This window comes from Oreochromis aureus, linkage group 2 (assembly GCF_013358895.1).
Source record: "Oreochromis aureus strain Israel breed Guangdong linkage group 2, ZZ_aureus, whole genome shotgun sequence".
Taxonomy (NCBI): Eukaryota; Metazoa; Chordata; class Actinopteri; order Cichliformes; family Cichlidae; genus Oreochromis; species Oreochromis aureus.
This window is the reverse complement of record NC_052943.1, coordinates 22,980,432-22,999,893: the sequence shown is the minus strand read 5'-3', so window position 1 is coordinate 22,999,893 and position 19,462 is coordinate 22,980,432. Positions and strand designations below refer to the sequence as shown.

General features: G+C 37.5%; 1 protein-coding gene across 1 annotated transcript; it reads left to right on the top strand.

Annotated features, from left to right (window-relative positions):
- Nucleotides 1-7,738: 7,738 nt before the first annotated feature.
- Nucleotides 7,739-19,425, top strand: neil3 (nei-like DNA glycosylase 3). The gene is made up of 10 exons (XM_031758851.2): nucleotides 7,739-7,923; nucleotides 8,077-8,186; nucleotides 9,735-9,869; nucleotides 10,271-10,484; nucleotides 11,393-11,467; nucleotides 11,777-11,943; nucleotides 16,528-16,688; nucleotides 17,940-18,354; nucleotides 18,671-18,851; nucleotides 19,013-19,425. Exons 1-10 carry the CDS (start codon nucleotides 7,819-7,821, stop codon nucleotides 19,193-19,195), a joined length of 1,746 nt encoding a protein of 581 aa, XP_031614711.1. The 5' UTR covers nucleotides 7,739-7,818; the 3' UTR covers nucleotides 19,196-19,425.
- The last annotated feature ends 37 nt before the right edge of the window (nucleotides 19,426-19,462 follow it).

Here is a 19,462-nt window from a genome sequence, read left to right as displayed (position 1 = left end):
GATATCATAGGTCCATTCACTTGCTGAATCCTTATGGCCCGTAGACCGCTTACCCACCCAAATTCTTAAAGAAAATTAAAACCTCATTTGACATCATGTGCTAAGTGACTAAGTCAGAGAGGACACAATATCTCTGTATATGTCTGGGTCATCCTTACATCATTATGGAACTGGCAATCAGGTTTTAGAGTGTAAATAGTCTCTTAAAGCTTCTTCACAGGTCACCAGTAAGAGACAGCCACAGAACAAAACCTCTTGATTTTTTTTTTCTGCTTAGGAAGCACATCAGCTGTGAGGTTTAGCACTTTAATGTTGATCTGAAAAAATATTTGTATATTATTTGTTTTCTGTCATCAAGGGTCATCATTTACATCTAATTAAAAATGCCATTTTCAAATTAGTGCAACAATTGGCTATGCTTTATACGGGGGTAATGGAGATTACAGTAGCGATGTCAACTGGCAATTAAGTTTCCCTTCTTATACAGCAGCAGTGACATTTTCATTTAAACTAATGCAGTTATAGCCCATTAGTTATCCAGCGACAATTAATAGGTGATTCCAGGGATGGAGATGAGAAGTGTGGGTATATCCAGTTTCTCCCAGTTTCTCCCTCTGGTTAAGAAGGAAGCGCTGCCACCTAGAGGAGGAATGCATCATTATGGGGCTGTACTTGTTTTTTTCCTTGCAGCCATTTTGTTGTGAATAAAACACCTTTCAAAAGTCCCACCTAACTTGGCCTTTGTGTCTTCTATTGACATCACATCAGGTGTCTCTATCTGCTGATTTAGTCACCACTTTACTTTTTCCTGCAGTGTTTCTGTGTTGGGTTTGTTTTTTGTTTTTTTTTGTTTCTGGGTTTATTTGTTTTGCTTTGTATTTTGCTGCTGTTGCAGACTTTACATTAAATGAAACAGGATAACAGGTTTTCTTTTTCCTGATGTTGTTTGCCCCCTTTTTTTAGTCCAATCCCAGTTCATGGCTGGCTCAGTGCATGACTTCACAGGCTTGGCCTGCTGTCTCAGCAGACCTCTCTATCTCCCAGTAGGTCTCCAAGACTGAAAGATGGCATGTGTGAATTAAATACTGGGATGCAGTTTTTGGGTTCTGTAGGAAGCATCTCACTCCAAAAGACATCACTTTTATGAGGTAATCTTTATGTTAAAAATCATTTTACATCAATTTTTACTATCAAGACATTCATAGCAAACCATAGCAAACCATGCAACAGGAAAGGCATGGTTATTTCTTGCCTTTCAAACTCATTTGCTTGATATTGAACAAACACAATAAATCTAAGACTAAGTTTGAGATTAATAAATAAAAAAAACGTTTTAATGCAGAGAGCAGATTAATATTTGTCATGAATGAAAGACAGCTATCCAGGATGTTTGTAGTTGTGAGCCCCAAACAAGAGGGACTTTGTTCCAAATGCATCAGGGGAACATATGTGTGTGGATGTGTTCAAAGTGAACTGGTGGAGAGTCACAGCGGATTTTTCCTTGCTTAGTGTATGCCACTTAAAAAAAAAAAAACATTTGCCAGTGAAAATAGAGACAGAAAAACAGTAAAAATATTTCGGGAAAGATGACACATTGAATACATTAGTACATTAATACACTATATGGAGGATGGCCTATATATGCATATTTGGTGAATTAAAATAGAAGAAAAACATTACGGCACTTTGTAAAAGGATTTTCAACAATAACAGAATGTCATGAATTTTTTCAGTTTCCATCACATTCTACGATTGATTCTATTATATACTTTATCTGGTAACAGCATTTAATTATCCTTTAAATCTCAGATTGTCCATATTACATGCAAATGCACTGCATTATACACTTGTGTGATAATGCATTACTGAGAAGTGACAAAGATGATCTAAAACAGAAGAAGCAATATTTCCTGTATAATATATGGAAAGAAACATTGTTACCACAGTATATTTGCTATAGATTCAAATTTGGGTGGTTCCAAGTCAGACGCTTTGAAAATAGCATTATTAGCAGTCCTCAGTTCCTGCCAGGCAGGAGGAGACAGACACTGAAATGTGACCCTGGTGCTGCAAGTACTTTTGAAATCCCAGTTGCATAGCAACCCATCTCCATCTGCAGTTAAGCTTCTCTCCGCCAAAGAAACAACTGTCATTTTTGCTTCACATGCAGTTTCATATAATGAAACTTTTTAAAGAAAAATATAAACACTGCTGAGAGCCTATTTTCTCAATTCTTTACTGTGACATAATACATACACATACTTCTCTGTAGCTACAGGTAGGTCCATAACTTGTTGGAGAAAGACACCGTTTTTGCAGTTCTTCTGTACACCACCTCAGTGGATTTTAAATCAAACAATCAAGATGTGATGGGATTTCGGCTTTAATTCAAGGGGTTTTACAAAAATTTTGTATTAACTGTTAAGGAATCGATTTTTATACATGGTCCCTATTTTTAGAATTTCATCATTAATTGGGAAATTGATTGGAAAAGTAATTTCTTGTTCAGGTGAGACCTATTTCCTTCTTATTTCTTGACAAATGAAGCAGGTTTGTGCCTTATAGCTTTTCAATGTAAATCTAAAACAAAGCCCACAGAGATGTCAGTGCAAGTGAGGGAGGCCATCATTCAGCTGAAAAAATGAATCTGTCAGAGAGAGCGGTTGCCAAATCAACAATTTAGTACATTCTTAAAAAGAGAAAAGCATTGACAAGGAGAAAAACACCTCAAAGCATACCACATTATCTGTCAAGGTGGAGGCAATATTGTGGCATGGGCATGTATGGCTGCCAGTTTATTGAGGTTGTGACTGCTGAGAGTAGCAACAGGACATATTCTCAGGTGTACAGGTGTGTATTCTCTGCTCAGATTGAGCCAGATTCTACAAAACCGATCAGACAGTGTTTCATAGTGCAAAAAAAGCATATCACAAAAGCAATCCGAGAGCTTCTAAAGGTAAAGAAATGAAAAATTTTTCATTTGCCAAGTCAGTACCCTGATCTCAACCCAACAGAGCATGCTTTTCAGTTATTAATCACAAACTGAATGCAGAAAGACTCAAGAAAGAAAACAGCACCTGAAGGTGGCTGCAATAAAGGCCTGCATCTCAAGGGAAAAATTATGTCTAATTAATTCTGAGATTTAGGGGATGGGGGAATATGTAAGAAAATGGCTATAATTACATGGCAAAATAAATCCTTTGAATTAAAGCTGATCTGCACTTCAATCTGCACTTCACACCACTACAGAAAAAATAATGTCTTTTTCCAAACAACTTATGGACCTAACTTTATCTTTCAAACAGAAACAGATGTTTTTCAGTGAGGCTGTATTTACTAGATGGCAGATTTGCACTTCTTTAAGTAAACAGTCTTTAAAATGTGAAAAGCCCAAGAATAAAGTAAGTATTTCTTCAATGCATTTTATGTACTGCCTGTAAGTACATAGTTTATTTAACATGTTGAACGCATTACTCATGCACTGCAGTTCAGTAGACAGCTCATTTTTATAAAACTTTATCATTCATTTTTCACTAGTTAAATGGGTTCTGGATTTTACTTTTATGAAGTGAAACTTGTTTCACAGACTGACACACACTGGCACACACGTACACATTATAGGCACATTATAAAGAGAAGAGCAGCTGCACAGTAAACACAATCCCGAAATTTTGTTTAAAAATCAGGAGACTCATTAAGGCAATTAAGAAGAGACTATTAAGGGTATGAGATGATTTTTGCATGCCACAAGATAATTTGCTTCTTCCATTAGGAGCATTATACTGGTTTAATGAAGTTTGGAATGCTGAGCAAGCATGTCATGGTTGCACTGATTTCATCTTACACCTGTGCATACAACTAATCCTCTAAAACAAACAAAGACATCAGAGTTATAGTTTCTGGACAAGAAATATCGTGTGCTCTTCATCTTCAGGCTATGTGGAATTATTCCCAAATCCAATTTTCTGAGACTACTTCAATATTTTACCTAAAAATTAAGTTAATGGGAAAGTGACTCAAGAGCACTGTTTCTGTTTGCATATACAAGCAATTATTTGTTGGACCTCAGTTAAGTGATCCTGTGGAGCCTATAAAATGATGTGCTGGCATATCGTTTCATGTTTACAGTGATGTACATTTGTGACAGACATTGTAGAGAAATAATGATATAAAATGTGACAAAATAAGTTAAATGATGTGGCACTCTATATTAGTATAAAGATATAACATTAAACAATTTGTATGAAATAAGAGAGCTGGCCCAAAATACCAGGTGTGGAATTCTGTACTCATCCGTCAGCACACATGCAAGGACACACAAAAATGTGCACATATGTGCACACGACGTGTTCAAATACACATCTGTGTTGCACACTCATAACGGAAAGATTTGTGAAGCTCTCCTTTGGTTCAGAGCCTGACGCATTTATCTTGGCACACCTTGACATATTTGCAACGGTGGTAATCAGTTTTGTGGCCATGCTCCCATTATCATCTAGGTCCTGGAATATTGTACTTCTGTTGATGTATGTTGCTGTACTAAGGGGATACAGTGTTTTTTTTTTCTTGTTGTTTTTCTTTTTCTCATGGTAGTGAAAGCAGATGTTACTGACTTGATGTCATGAAAGAAAGAAAAGAAAAATGTAATTGTCTTGACATGTTTCAAAGGTCATCGCTTTGATAGACAGATAGGCAAAAGAAACGGCACACAGGGAGAGAGAACAAGATAAATGTAAAATTAAATTAAATTCAGTATTTGTTCATTGGTTACAACTGGAAGTATAACAGACAGTGTAGATGCCTTTCAAATATATGTTAGTTGCAGATAATATGATAACTATGATAACTGTTTTGTTTTTGTTTGTTTGTCTTTTTATGATGTAGTGAGTGAAATATAATACAATTATTTACAGTCTGACTTGGATGGCATTATAAATTGGCAGTAGATTATTTAAGTTATGTTACTAGAGATGGAAAAGCAATAGTACTTTAAAGGTGTAAAATTACAATTACAAAATAAGATGGCGTCTGTTCATCGAGATGATTTGCTGAAGTTCAAACCCAGCATCAGAAAGGGGGAAAAAGGGAGATATAAGTGGCCAAGCTGACTGCCCACATTCAAAATGTGAGTATTTTATAAACTTCTGATCTACTAGGATTTTCCCACACAGCCATCTCTACCGACTCTGAAAAGAAGACAAAGTATCCAACGAGCTACATCTTTCTGGGCATAAACACCTCATTTATGCCAGAGATCAGGTGAGAATGGCCAAACTGCTTCAAGCTGATAGGAAGGCAACAGCAACTCAAATAACCACTCATTCCAAAACATGAAGCTGATGGCCTAATGCAGCAGAAGAACGAACCAGGTGCCACACCTGTTAGCTAATCTCAGGAAAGTAAGGATAGAATTCATAAAGGGTCACCAAAATTTAGATGGTAGGGTCAGAGTTCGGTCTAAACAACTTGATGGGGTGGATTCATTCTGCCTTCTTTAATAGTTCAGGCTGAAGAGGTGGTTTAACGGTCCGGGTGATATTTTCTTGCCACACTTTGATCCCCTTATTATGAAATGAGCATCATTCAAACGCCACAGCCCACCTAAGTATTGTTGTTAACCACGTCCATCCCTTTATGATCACAGTGTATCCATTTTCTCATAACTCCTTTTCCAGCAGATAATACACCGGTTTCTGGTTTCTTGAACACAACATTGAGTTTATTGTGATCAAATGGCCTCTACAGTCACCAGATCTCTATCCAGCAGAGCACCTTTGGGATTCATCGGAAGATTCATCAAAAGATTCAGGGATGTGAGCCAACAAACCTGCAGCCCAGTTCCAAAGGTAGAAGGGCCCAAACCAGTACTATCAGCTTTAACATAATTATGCCTATATATATGCTATGCCCCTTATTCTATTATATCAATCACATACGCAATCCAACAGATGCTTTTAGACTTTGGTTTTTGCATAGTCATAATAAATTATTAGCATTTAGCACATAAATGTTTATATAATCTAATAAAAAATAAAAATCTGGACAATAGCTCAGTAAAAGAGATAATATTAACTTGTTGCTCTGTAATCTTTAATATATTTCATTCTGTGGGAGCACTAATCTCTGCAGATACATGTTGCTTTTATAGATCCTGAAGAAGGAGAGAGGATAAGAGGTTGAGACCTAGCTTCACATACTCTGCATCCCTTGGAGCCAATCTGCGAGAACAGCTACAGATTTTAATACACATTATTGCTGAGTGCTGCTTTTTTAAAAGGACGGCATGTCTGTACACTTGGCTGGAGAGCGTGGAGTCTATCTATTTTTATCTGGGCCCACAGAAGGGTTTCTGGGTGGTAAAACTGCAGAGCAAACAAGTTGGTGCAATTATGAAAGCAAGCCATGCAGAAAATCGTTTGACAATATTGGAAATTGTTGTTGAAATTCAGCCAGATCAGACACCTTCGATGAACAGAGTACAGCTGAAGGTAAGCCACTTAACCCACAAATGGCAGTCAAATTTAACCTGGGCAGAGAGTACAGCATCATGCATGTGCGAGGAGACAAGAACTTCAATGCAAATTTTGTCAAATTATAATATAGTACTCTTTTTTTCTCCTATTTGTAACAGATTTTTAATTTTAAATTATTATTAAACTTTAAAACAAAGAAGCTGAGTGAAAATTCAAACAATGAAAATTTCTCTGGATTAATTAAATTCAACTGAACAATTAGTATCTGTCAGCTAATCCCAATAAACGTTAAATTAAATTAAAGCTTGCAGCACAGAAACATGTCCTTGCGCTTGTGCAGGCGCAACAACGGTACGCTGGCGCCCTCAAGTGAAAAATAAAAGAAATCGCTCTTTCTATGAATGTGCAATATATATATTGCACTGCCAGAAACACGTTACTGTTTGTGTTCCGTGTCCATTTTTAACTTTATACACGACGATTTATTACGTTTGAAATTTTCGCATAGGGGAATATGAGACTTTAAAAATCTCCTAATCTCTTGTGCAGATTCACCACAATTTCTTGTTTATGATAGCAATGTTTTTATATTTATTTGTGCATTCATTCATTTTTAGAAAAAGAATCAGTATGTTATTACCATTTATATGAAGTATTTGAAATATTATAAGGTATGGAACAGGTGCAGAAGCTGTATAACTGGTAGTCCACAAGTTATATAATCAGAATTTTTAAAAGTACCTAAAAAGTACCAAAGGTAACCATAATTATTATGTAGAAGAGCTATATACAGATATTTTTGGATGGTAATTATTGATCCACTGATTTGCATGTATCTCGTTAACGTTTTACCTGTTTCTGATTTTAATAAGCCTACTTCTGCATATATTTCTGAGTAACAATGAATGTACAGCAACTCCATAATGTGTTTCTTTACTTTATCTACTCATGTCTGGTTTATTTATTTGTTTCTATTCTTATTCATGCCCTTTAATATATGCATAGACATCGCAGGGCTGGGAGGAAGAGCATATTAAGAATTTATTCACCGAAAGGAAAAAAAGAAACATCTTAAAGGGATGAAGCAAGGGTGGGAAGGAATTAATTATACAGCAAATACATACTTACATAATCTCCTACTATATATTCATGTCTATGTAAATGTTGTTTTCATAATGAAGGACGCTGCTATGAAAAATAGGTTAATGTACCTTTAATGCATCAAGTTCCGGGTACAAGCCGTGCCACACATGCGCAAAATTGAATGTTGTGGCGGGGAACGATCACAACAACAAAACTTTTGGACTGTTGACGCACAGTTTGACTTTAGATGTTGAAATAGAAAATGGTTGAAGGGCCGGGATGCACATTAAACGGAGAGAAAATCCGCTTAAAAGTCCAGAAAGGACAGAAAGTAAAAGCGATCAGAGGCAGTGTGACAACATCAGCTGTAAGTACCCTTATGAGACTGTATGTCACGGAGGAACAAGTTATGTAGTAAATTTGGCGTGTAGGATGCTAGCCACCTAGCTGTTATTAAAGAGGATCAAAGACAGCCTTCGTCTGTGCTTTTTGCTGCTAACTGGCTTATATCCCTGTACAGAAAAACAGCTCCGAGACAAACGCCTTCCACTGTTTTTATGGTTGTCAGTACAGCGGTGTGGAAACATTGGGAAAGGAGCTCTTCATGTATTTTGGTCTACGTGCTTTAAGGTAAGCGGGCAACTTTTTTTTTTAGCTTTCTGTTTGTGTAAATGTCTAGACATTTTCTGTCATTATCGACCGACTGTATGTGCACTGTAATCTGGAGGGATGTCACCAATGAATGCTGCATTCAGTGTTTTTTGGAAAACTGTGACATCTGGGATTTTCATTTCATTTTCATTTCAAAGTGAAGCACATTTTTCTCAATAAGCCGATTAGCTTGCTGCTCTTTGATTCAGTATTTGAGTCATCCCACTGTAAGCAAAATGTGTATAATTTGCAATATGAATATATTTATATGATCATGCACTACTCTCATAAACAGTTTAAAAGATCGACATAGCTACTGTGATGTCACCTAAGGTTTCTGAAGATCCGTATCAAGATGAGTGTTTGTGCTGTCATGATCTTGGTGTTTTGAAACCCAATGTGATGAGTGAATGGGGCGGGTCTGATTGTGAAACCCCATGTTCACCGGCTAACAACTTGCCAATCATAAATCGTTAGCCAAAATACACAAAGTGTAACCAAAAGTTACAAAGTAGACTTATTATTTATTAATTTATTCATTTGTTTTAATTTAATATGATCCAAACAGAGCGGCTGAGCCCATGAACTAAGCAGGAAAGTGTTCACAGTGGTCATATTCTACATGTCTATAGGACTGGAGTTATTTTTGCAACTACCAGCACCACCCCCAGGTGGCTATTTGAAAAAAAAAAAAAAAAACAGTTGAGGTTTAAGGCACTCCAGCAATGGTTTAATTTTTTTTAAATCCAGAAGCTATGTCCATCTTTTCCTATCTGAGTCTCTAAAAAGAGCAGTCATAAAGTCTACAATTCGGATCAATTCTTAGGAGGCCCGGGTTAACTTACAGCTTTTATAAGTACTACAAAAATGTGATTTTTTTTTGTGGCAGTAAAAGCTAAGCTATTTTTTCCCTCGTATTAAAGCCAGTTATTGGTTGGTTTATGTGTTTTGTGTTTGTACACAACACAGTGTTCAAACCTTCAGTTGTGATTTTACAATAATGGTGATAAGGAGAAATAGTCAATATGGATAATTTGTTTTTTATTTTTCTATGTATGTTTGTATGTATTTATTTATTTAATCAAAAAAAATCTATTTAATTTACTTAGTAAATTAAATAGAAAAACATCAAGATTTTCAATCACACTGATGCAAAAAATGACAGTGGCTGCAGTAGTGTAATTTGGAGAGATAGCAACTACAACAGATATTACTGCATCTACAGGGACATATTCATTCAAATAATGCAACCCTAACTGTGCTCATATTATTTTTTTAAAATGAAAATGTTATTTTAAATAATCACCCCACATCACTGGACAGAGAGATTCATATCTATGTAAATGAATTAGTGAGCTTTGTTGTGCAAGGCAATGACACCTTGCACGATAAGTTTCCAAGGGTAGAGTTTCCATCCACAGACCATGTTTCTGTGATCGAGTGTCGAGTGTTAAATGAATCGAGACATGCTGTCTTTAAATGAAGTTTGCCTTTTTTTTCTTTGTCTTTCTTGCTTTCATCCTCTAGAGTTCACTTTGGTATGAATGGATCAATGCGTATAAACCCTGCTGAGAGGAGGGATAGGAAGGACTCCACTCCTGTGCTGGAAATACACCTTACTGACGACACTGTGTGCTTCTTTGACAGCACAGTGGAAATAAGGTAACAGGGACACCAGCCCAGCCTAGATAGATTGAGGTGACAGGAGTTCACCTTGGGCTATGAGTCTCATTGAGTGAGTATGTCCTACATTAGGCTGTGTCTGAAGACAGTGGCCGTTGTTGCATGAAAAACGCAGCCTTTTTGGCTCAGCATTTGTCCTGACCATTGTCTGTAAGGTCCTGTTGTAATACTCAGCAGCCAGACCCACATTTTTTTTCTTCTGTGTGAAGGTTTCACCTATGTTATTCCATCTCATAACAAACAAACCTTACAGAATATATGAAAGAAACAATTTTGAAAAGTGTAACCTTGAGAGCGCCAGTTGACCCCGTGGCACACTTTCAATAACTGTCGCTATATATTTTCTGCCTTTTTCCATTACTACAACTGTGTATTTGCAGGTTAACAGAGGACTGTGAGCAGAGGGTTAGGGCCATGGAGAGTCTGGATGTATGCTCCTCCAAGTTCAGCTTCTCCCACTCAGAGGAAGCAGTGAGGAGCCAGCGTAGCAGGATGCTTTGCGACGTTCTCCTTGACCAAGCCGTCATGCCGGGAGTCGGCAACATCATTAAAAACGAAGCCCTGTTTGACTCTGGCCTCCACCCAGCCGTGAAGGTATGGAAAAGATGATGGATTGTGTTCAGCAGAGGAATACAAAAGAGAGGGTAAAAATGCAAGACAACTCTCTCAGAAAAAGTTTAAGCCCTTGTATTATTGAGTGATGCATTGCAATGAGGTGGGTAAAATAGGGAAAAGACAAACAAGCGCATTGCAGCACATATGCCTTTCCCTCTGTGCCTTTTGAAAATGGAAATATTTTTTACTTTCATGAATGTACATGGTCTTTATTGCAACCCGAGCCGGCTTTTCTCTATGATTTATAGCATATATTTATCCTAAAACATGAATAAAATATTTTCTAATCCTGATCTGGAAATGATATCACATGAACTGTGAAGGATTCAATACGTCACATGGCTCTTTGGGAATATTTTTTTGGTAGGCAAACTATACAAGAAAGGTGTAATTTTTGAGTGGCCTATTTATTGCAGGTAAAAGAACTTCATAGCATGAATACTTCTATTACTCAAACATTACTAGGGGCTCCAATCTGAAATGAATTTTTGCCCTCCTTAGAAAGTTTTAGCTAGGATACGAGAATATAGCACACTGAAGCAAAACATTAATCTAGGACTTTTGGCCCCTTCTTCTTCTGGGACCACTGAATCTTTATGAGCTTCTCCTCTATTACCAAGCCTCTAGGAGTCCTGAAAGAGCAACAAGTACTGTTTTTATACACTGTCTGAGCCAGAGTCAGCTTCTTGGTGGCTGGCTATTTTTCCCATTGCATCAATTTAAAACAGTCTTTCTCATTCCCATCTGGTGCTTTATTGTTTGTGTGCTTGTAGTATTGATTTTGATTGTGAAGTGCTATTTGTCTCTGTTTTAAAATGAAGGGCTACACAAATAAGGTTTAGTCTCCTTTTTGTGAACTGTAACTAAATGTGCTCTGTCATTTTTAGGTTCAGCAGCTGACGGATGAACAGATTCACCATTTGGTGAAAATGACTCGCAATTTTACTCTTCTGTTTTACAAGGTTAGGCATAAATCACAAGTTGGTCTTTTGGATCTGAATGGGATCTGTATGGGTTTATGTTGATCTGCACACATTTAAATTGGGTATTTAGCTGCTACCTCATTTAGAGTCACTTGCAAGAATAGATTAACTAAAAATCCTGTTTTGCCAGGAAAGGAGAGCAAAAGCCAAAGCCCCACTACCTAGAGAACAGAAAAAACAAATATTACTTTCTATACATAACAGAGAAGTGAGGAAAGGTAATCTTTTTCTGTTTTCTTTTTCCTCATACTTTTATTTCTTCTTGTGTGCCCTCCTCATCTCTGTCAGTGTCGCAAATCTGGCTCTCCCCTCTACAAACATTACAAAGTCTACAAGCGTTCCCAGTGCGGCCAGTGTTTTCATGTCATCACAGTCTGTCGGCTTGGAGATAACGGAAGGATGACTTACTTCTGCGAGCATTGTCAGAAAGGAGATCCCAGCAGTGTGAACATAAGGTACAAACCCTTGTAGACCTTTATGACTGAGCAGGTATTATTCTTGTACAGGCTGCTCCTTTGAAGGCTGTAAAAATATCTGCCACCAATTATGTTTTAACTAAGACAGAGATTAAAATTTACCTTGTTTTTTCTCAACAATGTAGTGCATCCTTCTTATCAGTGATATCCATACAGGGATTAGTACCCATTTACACAAGGGGTCATCACAGTGGATTATCTGCCTCCATCTCACCCTATCCCTAGCATCCTCCTCTGTCACACCAAACCTCTTTATGTCTTCCTTCACTACATCCCTGAATCTTATAAGTTGTCTTCCTGTTTTCATCCTGCCTAGCAGCTCCATATTCAATATGCTTTAACAAATATTTTCACTGTCCCTCCTTTACACATGTTCAAACCATCTCAGCCTTGCCTTTCTGGATTTGTCACCAATACACTCAACCTGAGCTGTCATTTCTAAACCTGTCCAGTCTGGTCATCCCCAGTGAAGATCTTAATGAGGGGATGTGTTTTTGTTGCCACCTCTCTCCAAATCAAACATCATAGCAAAGCCTAGCTTTTTATAAACATGAAATTCTTTTACACATCACTGATTTGCCACTGACACTCGTCTGCATCCACCTGCACTTTCTTCTTCACTTCTGTTGCACAAGGCCCATTGTTTTGGATGGTTGACCTCATATATTTAAACTCATTCACCTTCACAATTTCATCTCATTACACATGCATTCTGTCTTGCTTCAAATGACATTCATTTCTCTTCTCTCTAGAGCATACCTCCACCTCTGCAGGTTCTTTTCCACCTGCTCTTTACTCTCGCTACAGATCACAATGTCATCTACGAACATCATGGTCCACAGAGACTCCTGCCTAGCCTCGTATGTCAACCTTTCCATCACTATTACAAACAAGAAGGGACTTGGAGATGATCCCTGATGTATTCCCACCCCCACCTTAAGCCCATCTGTTACTCTCACGGCACACCACACAACCGTCTATCTGCCCTCATACATGTTTGTCACCACCCTCAGATACTTCTCTGCTACTCCCGACTACCTCCCTGCACTACCACAGTCCCTCTCTTGACACCCTATGGAATGCTTTAATTCCACAAAGACACCGTGCAACTCTGACCTTCTCTGCACTTCAACAGCATCAGCACTCTCAAAGCAAACATTACACCTGTTGTAGTCTTTCTTAGCATGAAGTCATACTGCTGCTCATTGATTATCACCTCTAACTAACCTAGCTTGAACAACTTATTTTCATATCTTCGTAGTATGGCTTGTCAACTTTATCCCTCCGTAGTTACTACAGCTCTGCACAGCATACTACCTTTATTAATCTGCACATTTCCATCATCTTTACTTACATATAAGCTGAACTTAATTCTGTTCTCTGTTCTGTGAGGCTCACCACAACAGTCCCAGTTTTTCTTTCCCACTCCTGCAAAAAGACTTCTAGTCTTATAGAATTCTCTGGGAAAACCTAATTTTAGGACATACTGGGAAAAATAAATCGATAAAAAATCTTTTGTATAAATGTTGGTCATATTATGTTTCAAAATGTAGGATTATCTGTCTTTCGAAAGAGCATGCTCATTGCCTTTTGGAATAACAATCGAAAAACATGGTTGTGGCCACTAAACACTAAATAGCTGCTGAATGGATTTACAACAAAAGGACAAATGAATGGAATAGTAAGCAAACAGTGAAATATACTGAACTACATAAAAAGTTCACTAACTACAACTGATAAATGGCTGTTTAAACACATTCGAGTACAGCTGGTTTTGATGAATGGGATACTTGAGTCCGTTGGGCAGGTTTTTGGTGGTGCATCGGATGAAAAAGGTTTGGAACTTAGGAGTCTAAGAACTAATAATATGAGTGGAAATATTCCAATGATAGAATAAAGCGACAATTCCCCTTCTGATACAAAATGTGTAACTTTGTATTTGAAATTTTAACACACTAACTTATTAAAAATATATTGGCAGTAAAGAAACCAACATAGTAAAGCTAGGTGTCATTTTTCAAAAGCTAGTCTTTTCATAAAGTTCCAAAGCTCTTTAGATAATATGTTCAAATTTAGAGAGGCCATCTTTGCAGGCAGATGGGCTTGGCAGGGAGTGGGAAGTGTTATGAGGGAAATTAATGCGCATATAAGGCTGTGTTTGCCAGACAGGGCACAGGCTCAACACCTCCTGGGCTGTGTTTGAGCAAAGCTTTGCGAGGGGTTAGAGTCTAAAGCCCTTACAACGCATTACACAGCTGATGAAGCAATCTGTGAGAAGTTTCCTGAAAGCCACCGCTACTTTGCTCCTCCATGACTGTTGGCGCTGCAGATTTACCCTCTTGTCAAACATAGTCTAGCTTCATGTCAGAGCACTATCATGTACGCTTGGAGCAATTATATAAAACACATTTCATTCTTGCATGTCTTTTCCTCTGCTTGAACTGTAATTATTTGCCAAGGTAAAAGTTTCATAGGTGTCTACATGGTTTATATCTTAATATATTACAACTGCTGTTGTAATTGGGTGACTACATTTCTGAACAGAATTGATCAAAATCGTGTTTATTTGTGCAGACAATCCAAGAAAAAGATAATAATTTAGGAATTATTTCACTGCTGAAAAGTTACATATAGCTAAATAAAGTGACACTTACTTTTGAAAGTATAATATAGGTATGCTGGCATTTTATGGCCAATTATACATGGAATCATAATGCATCTTCACATCAAGTATTAGTCATTTCCATCCCACAACGTTAAAGGGAAAAAAAACACTGTCACATGTTTATCCATGAACCTTTTCAAAAAAGTCAAACAAAAACCAGGAAACTAGGTACATAAGTATATCATTATCATCATCATTAACATCATTATCTCCCACTCATGACTGATGCAGAGGTCTCTTTCTGACCTCCCATTATTTCTTAAATAAGAAGCTAATTGAAATCTCTCTTTCAAGCAACCATTTCAGACTTTTATTGTCTCAATAATGTTCATTATGTCATTAAACAAAAGATGCTAGAGTCTCCAGGATACAGGACAATAAAGAAACAAAATGGGCTGATTCTGAATTTCACCTTAAATCTTATAATGACTGAAGGTGACTTTCTGCTTTAAAAAAACAAACTAAAAACATGTTCCCCCACGAGCCATTTCAGTGATAACACATAATGGCTATCATTTGATCCCAAAATCTTTTCGTTATTAAATTAAATAAGCTACCCAGTCTACAACTTCATTTTCTGAAACTCATCAAGAACTCATCTTCATAGTCATTTCACATTTAACTTCATAATGTACAGTGCTTAACAAATTTATTAATAAACCCCCCGTAATAACCCACATTTTAGAAATCTCTGAGAAGTCAGAAATTAATCAAGAATAACATTCAACCAATAAAACTATTTTTTTCTGCTCAGGGATGAAATTAAATATTTGTAATCTAGCATCCTAAACTATAATATTTTCACTCGGTTTTTAGTAAAACAGTAAATTTGTAAATTCATGGATAATGAAAAAAATGTTATTTGAATTACCAATACTGCTAATTTAAAGTAGCTGTAGCATAAATCTTACACTGGGTGCTGATCTAATAAATGTCTTAAGCACAATGTATATAGACTATAAAATAGAGTAAGAAATTAACAGAAAACCAACAGTAGGATATTATCACAATGCTGATACAATATTATTGCTATTCTTAACATTTTGGAATATGATGAATGTTGCAGTAACATATACTGCAATTGTTTGCCTTTTTTCAACTGCAAATTGTGTCCCCAAAGTTAAACTGTTAGTATCTGTCTTGGGGTTCACTTGGCAATTACGTATTTCTGATAATACAGCAATTAATAATGAGAAATCATTGAAAATCACACATCAAGCATCTGTTGCTGTCTACATAAAAGAAATTCCCATTTAACAGAAATGTACATTTAACCATTACATTTGCATTCAACAACCTTGCTGTTTTTAACTGAATAATAGCTTAAACAGTAATATCTTCACCAATCTGTCTGAGAATGATTGCAGTCAGTCCAAGTCAGACTGTGACAGTTTTTTTTTTTTACCTTTTTTTGTAGATACAAGGAGGTTATTTTCCTGTTTTTATTGGTGTGACTGGGCCATTATTTTGCTCTGAATTAGGAGGTAGCTTTGTCAAACTGTGTCCAGTGTTAATGTTTTTTTTTCAGTTGAGCCAATTTAATCTAAGCTTGCTTGCTTAAGCTTATTTATTTATCAATAAAATATCAATATTGGTTTCCCTGCATCAATACAATATCACCATACAATATATGGCAATGCTATGCTCCATCTATCCCACCCCTATTCTAAACTATATACAACACAATATAAAACAGCTCTCATTGTCCACTTTAGAGAGCTAATAATTCCAATTATTCTCAACATTTGGAACAATAATATCAATAATACAAGAAAGTGACTCATATTTAGTAATGTAGTAAATGTATGCCTGTGGAAACCTCACATTTTTGCACAATAAAATTAGCAGCAGCAGAAGTACATTATAATCGTCACTGTTGCCCTGCTTTGTTTATTTAGTAAGCTTCCAGTCAGAAACAGCCTGATTGGTTGGGCCTGCAACAGAACCAGTGATAATGTGGCTAAGAAAGAGGAAGAAGACTGGGCCTGTCAGCTCTGCACACTCATCAACCAGCCAACAGCAACAGCGTGTGATGCCTGCCTCACTCCAAGACCCAGGGGTAAGTGAAATGTTCTGTCTTCATAGTCACTCAATTGGAGCGAATAAAATGTCTTTGCTAACAAGAGATAAAACAGTAGCTATAGTTTTGCTGTTTAGCTGAATGATATCTTGTACAGTTAGACAGCGATGCTTAAGCACTTTTCAGAAAGAGATGGAAAAAGGCAGAGTGACACTGCAGCGAGGCGACGCAGCTTCTCTGTGTGTGTTTGTATGTTGCAGTACGGATAATGAGCATGTCTGTCAGTTGGCCATTTAGTGTCTGCAAGAAATGTCCTTGTAGTGTCACTGTTGCCGCATACAAACTACAGTTGAAGGATTTAAGGGTTAGTTTGTATTTTGTATAGAGTCCAGTTTTTTTTAATTAATAGCTGATTGAACAACTGAATAGCTGTTAACCTGAGGATGTGCTGAGCTTCAAGGACATGGACACGTTCCTATGATAGCTTCACTGTGTACCCTTAAATTGTTTTCCTTTTTTGTAATATTTTATTTGAATTAAGACTTCCGAGTCTTTTTATGTTAATCATTACTAGAACAAACCCCTTTAGTCCAGTGGTATTAGATAGTAAAATATTTCCCATTTTGGGAGGATGGGAGTGGGATTTGAATTCTTAAGTCCAATATAATCATCTGAGTTTTAACAAGGTTTAAAGGCTACGTCACATATGTCAGCGTCCATCTGGACTGTTTAAAAGATGCGTGTGAGTAAGTGAGAATAGTGGTGACATTTTGAGGTTGATTTAAATGAATAACAGACACTTATTTCTCCATGGAAAGCTGACTGAGCACACTCGCTCTTTCAGTAATACCCTGATTTGCATATGTACAGTTATACATTTGCAACGGACCCCTGTGCATATCCTCTGAATCAGTTGGGGGTTAAGGGCTTTGCTCATGGCCACTTTAATGGTAGCTTTTGAGGGACTGGAGAGTGATATTTATTCACAGTTCCTTGTTAATGACTGTTATGTCAGGCTGCATAGTCCATTACTGAAAACATTTTTAAAGCTTTTTATACGGTGGTTCATTTGACAGAATTTTACATGAGGGCATTTTCAGCACCACATATTGTGTGACATTTCATTTGACTACACAGCACGGCAATATACTGCCTACTGATAAATGATACGGCAAGCTAACCACTTAAAACTAACAACAACCTGCATTTTATGGGTGCAGTCGGTGCATCAGAATGAGCTGCAGCTGCTGAACATGAATTGAGTTTCTCTCTGTGGCTCCATCTCCCCAGTCCACACAGATGACATTAGCGTTGAAGCATCACCCTTCACTGCTGATTTGATTAAATACCCCTGCACTGCCTTCAAGAAACCACAAGAGGAGCTCAAAGTCAACTGGAGGTCTGCATTTGGGACTTCCACCCTTGTTTTCTCCGACTTAAGCAAGAAGGCAAAGCCTGCAAAACTCCCGCTTTCCCAAGCCGGGAGTCATTTGAATTCCTTGGCGGCAGAAGGAGGTTCATATAAATACAGTGTTTGCCAAGGGACAACAAGCCCCAATTATGCCTCTGGTGGCTGGCAGAAGCAAAGAGCCGAGCTGTCCGATGGGGAATCACTGGCCTCCTACAGTCACCCATCCAAGAAAATGAGAATTGATCACAGCCCCTTTCCCAGTAACAATGCTCAAAATGGAACCCCAAACTCAAGGTGAGTGAATCTCTTACTTGGATATTCATGGGTAAGTTTTTAATAAGAGAAGTTTTTGCAACTTCAGGGAAATGAGTGAGATTTAAGAAGGAAACCCCCAAAATTTAGTATTTTAATACAACACACACACACACAAAAAAAAAAAACAGATGGATAAACAGTCATGGTAGGATACTAAACATACACATTTTTTTTTCCCCAACACACATCAAGACAAAATGGTTAGTTTGCTAATTAGTGTTCATGTGACAGCTTTGGCTGTGTTATATTTTCAGTGCATTTCAAACTGATGACACTATCTCTATACTCCTGTCAGTACCCACAAAATGGAAGCGACAAGCCGTGCAACCTCCATTCCTCTCAGTCCCAGTGCCCCTCGCTGTGCATCCCATCGTCGCCCAGCTGTCCTCAGAGTGGTCCACAAGGAGGGGGAGAATAAGGGACGACAGTTCTACTCCTGCTCACTACCCAGAGACACCAAGTGTAACTTCTTTGAGGTGAAAGTGGAAGGCAGCTTATCTGTTTTCGGTTTGCTTCTCTTGTTTTCTAGCCTTTGCACAGTCTGTTAGCAATCTGTTCACTAAACACTTAAATAACTGAAATAAAAGTTTACAGCTGTACATCCAAGCTAACCAAACTTTATTTTCCACTGTTGCAGTGGGCAGACTTGCACTTCCCTTTTTGTCACCACGGGAAGCGCTGTTTAATGAGGACTGTTCTGAAACTAGGACCCAACAACGGCCGGAATTTTTACACCTGCAGCTTTCAAAAGGGTAAACAGTGTGACTTTTTCCAGTGGGCCGAGAATGGACCAGGGGTTTCCATCCTACCTGGTTGCTAGTGCCATATATTGCTCCCAAGTGAAACCCTGAACCCTTAATGTTTATAAAAATAACTTGATATAGAAATGGGGTGGATGACTAGTCACAAGTATCAAATATATCAAATATACCCTTGCTCTATATTCCCATCCATTTAAGCTTCTGACCTTCAAATCATGGCCAACTTCTTTGTTCGTACCAGGTGTAATAAATCTCTAATAAAGTCTGTTTCAAATTATTTGGTATTATGAATTCACCTGTTAATAAGACATGTAGATAAATCCAAA

Excerpts from the sequence above, each read along its gene's own strand:
- neil3 (XM_031758851.2), top strand. The coding sequence starts at position 7,819 with ATGGTTGAAGGGCCGGGATGCACATTAAACGGAGAGAAAATCCGCTTA. Across the intron at positions 7,924-8,076 it reads GCAGTGTGACAACATCAGCT|AAAAACAGCTCCGAGACAAA; the intron begins GTAAGTACCCTT and ends ATCCCTGTACAG. Across the intron at positions 10,485-11,392 it reads GCCTCCACCCAGCCGTGAAG|GTTCAGCAGCTGACGGATGA; the intron begins GTATGGAAAAGA and ends TGTCATTTTTAG.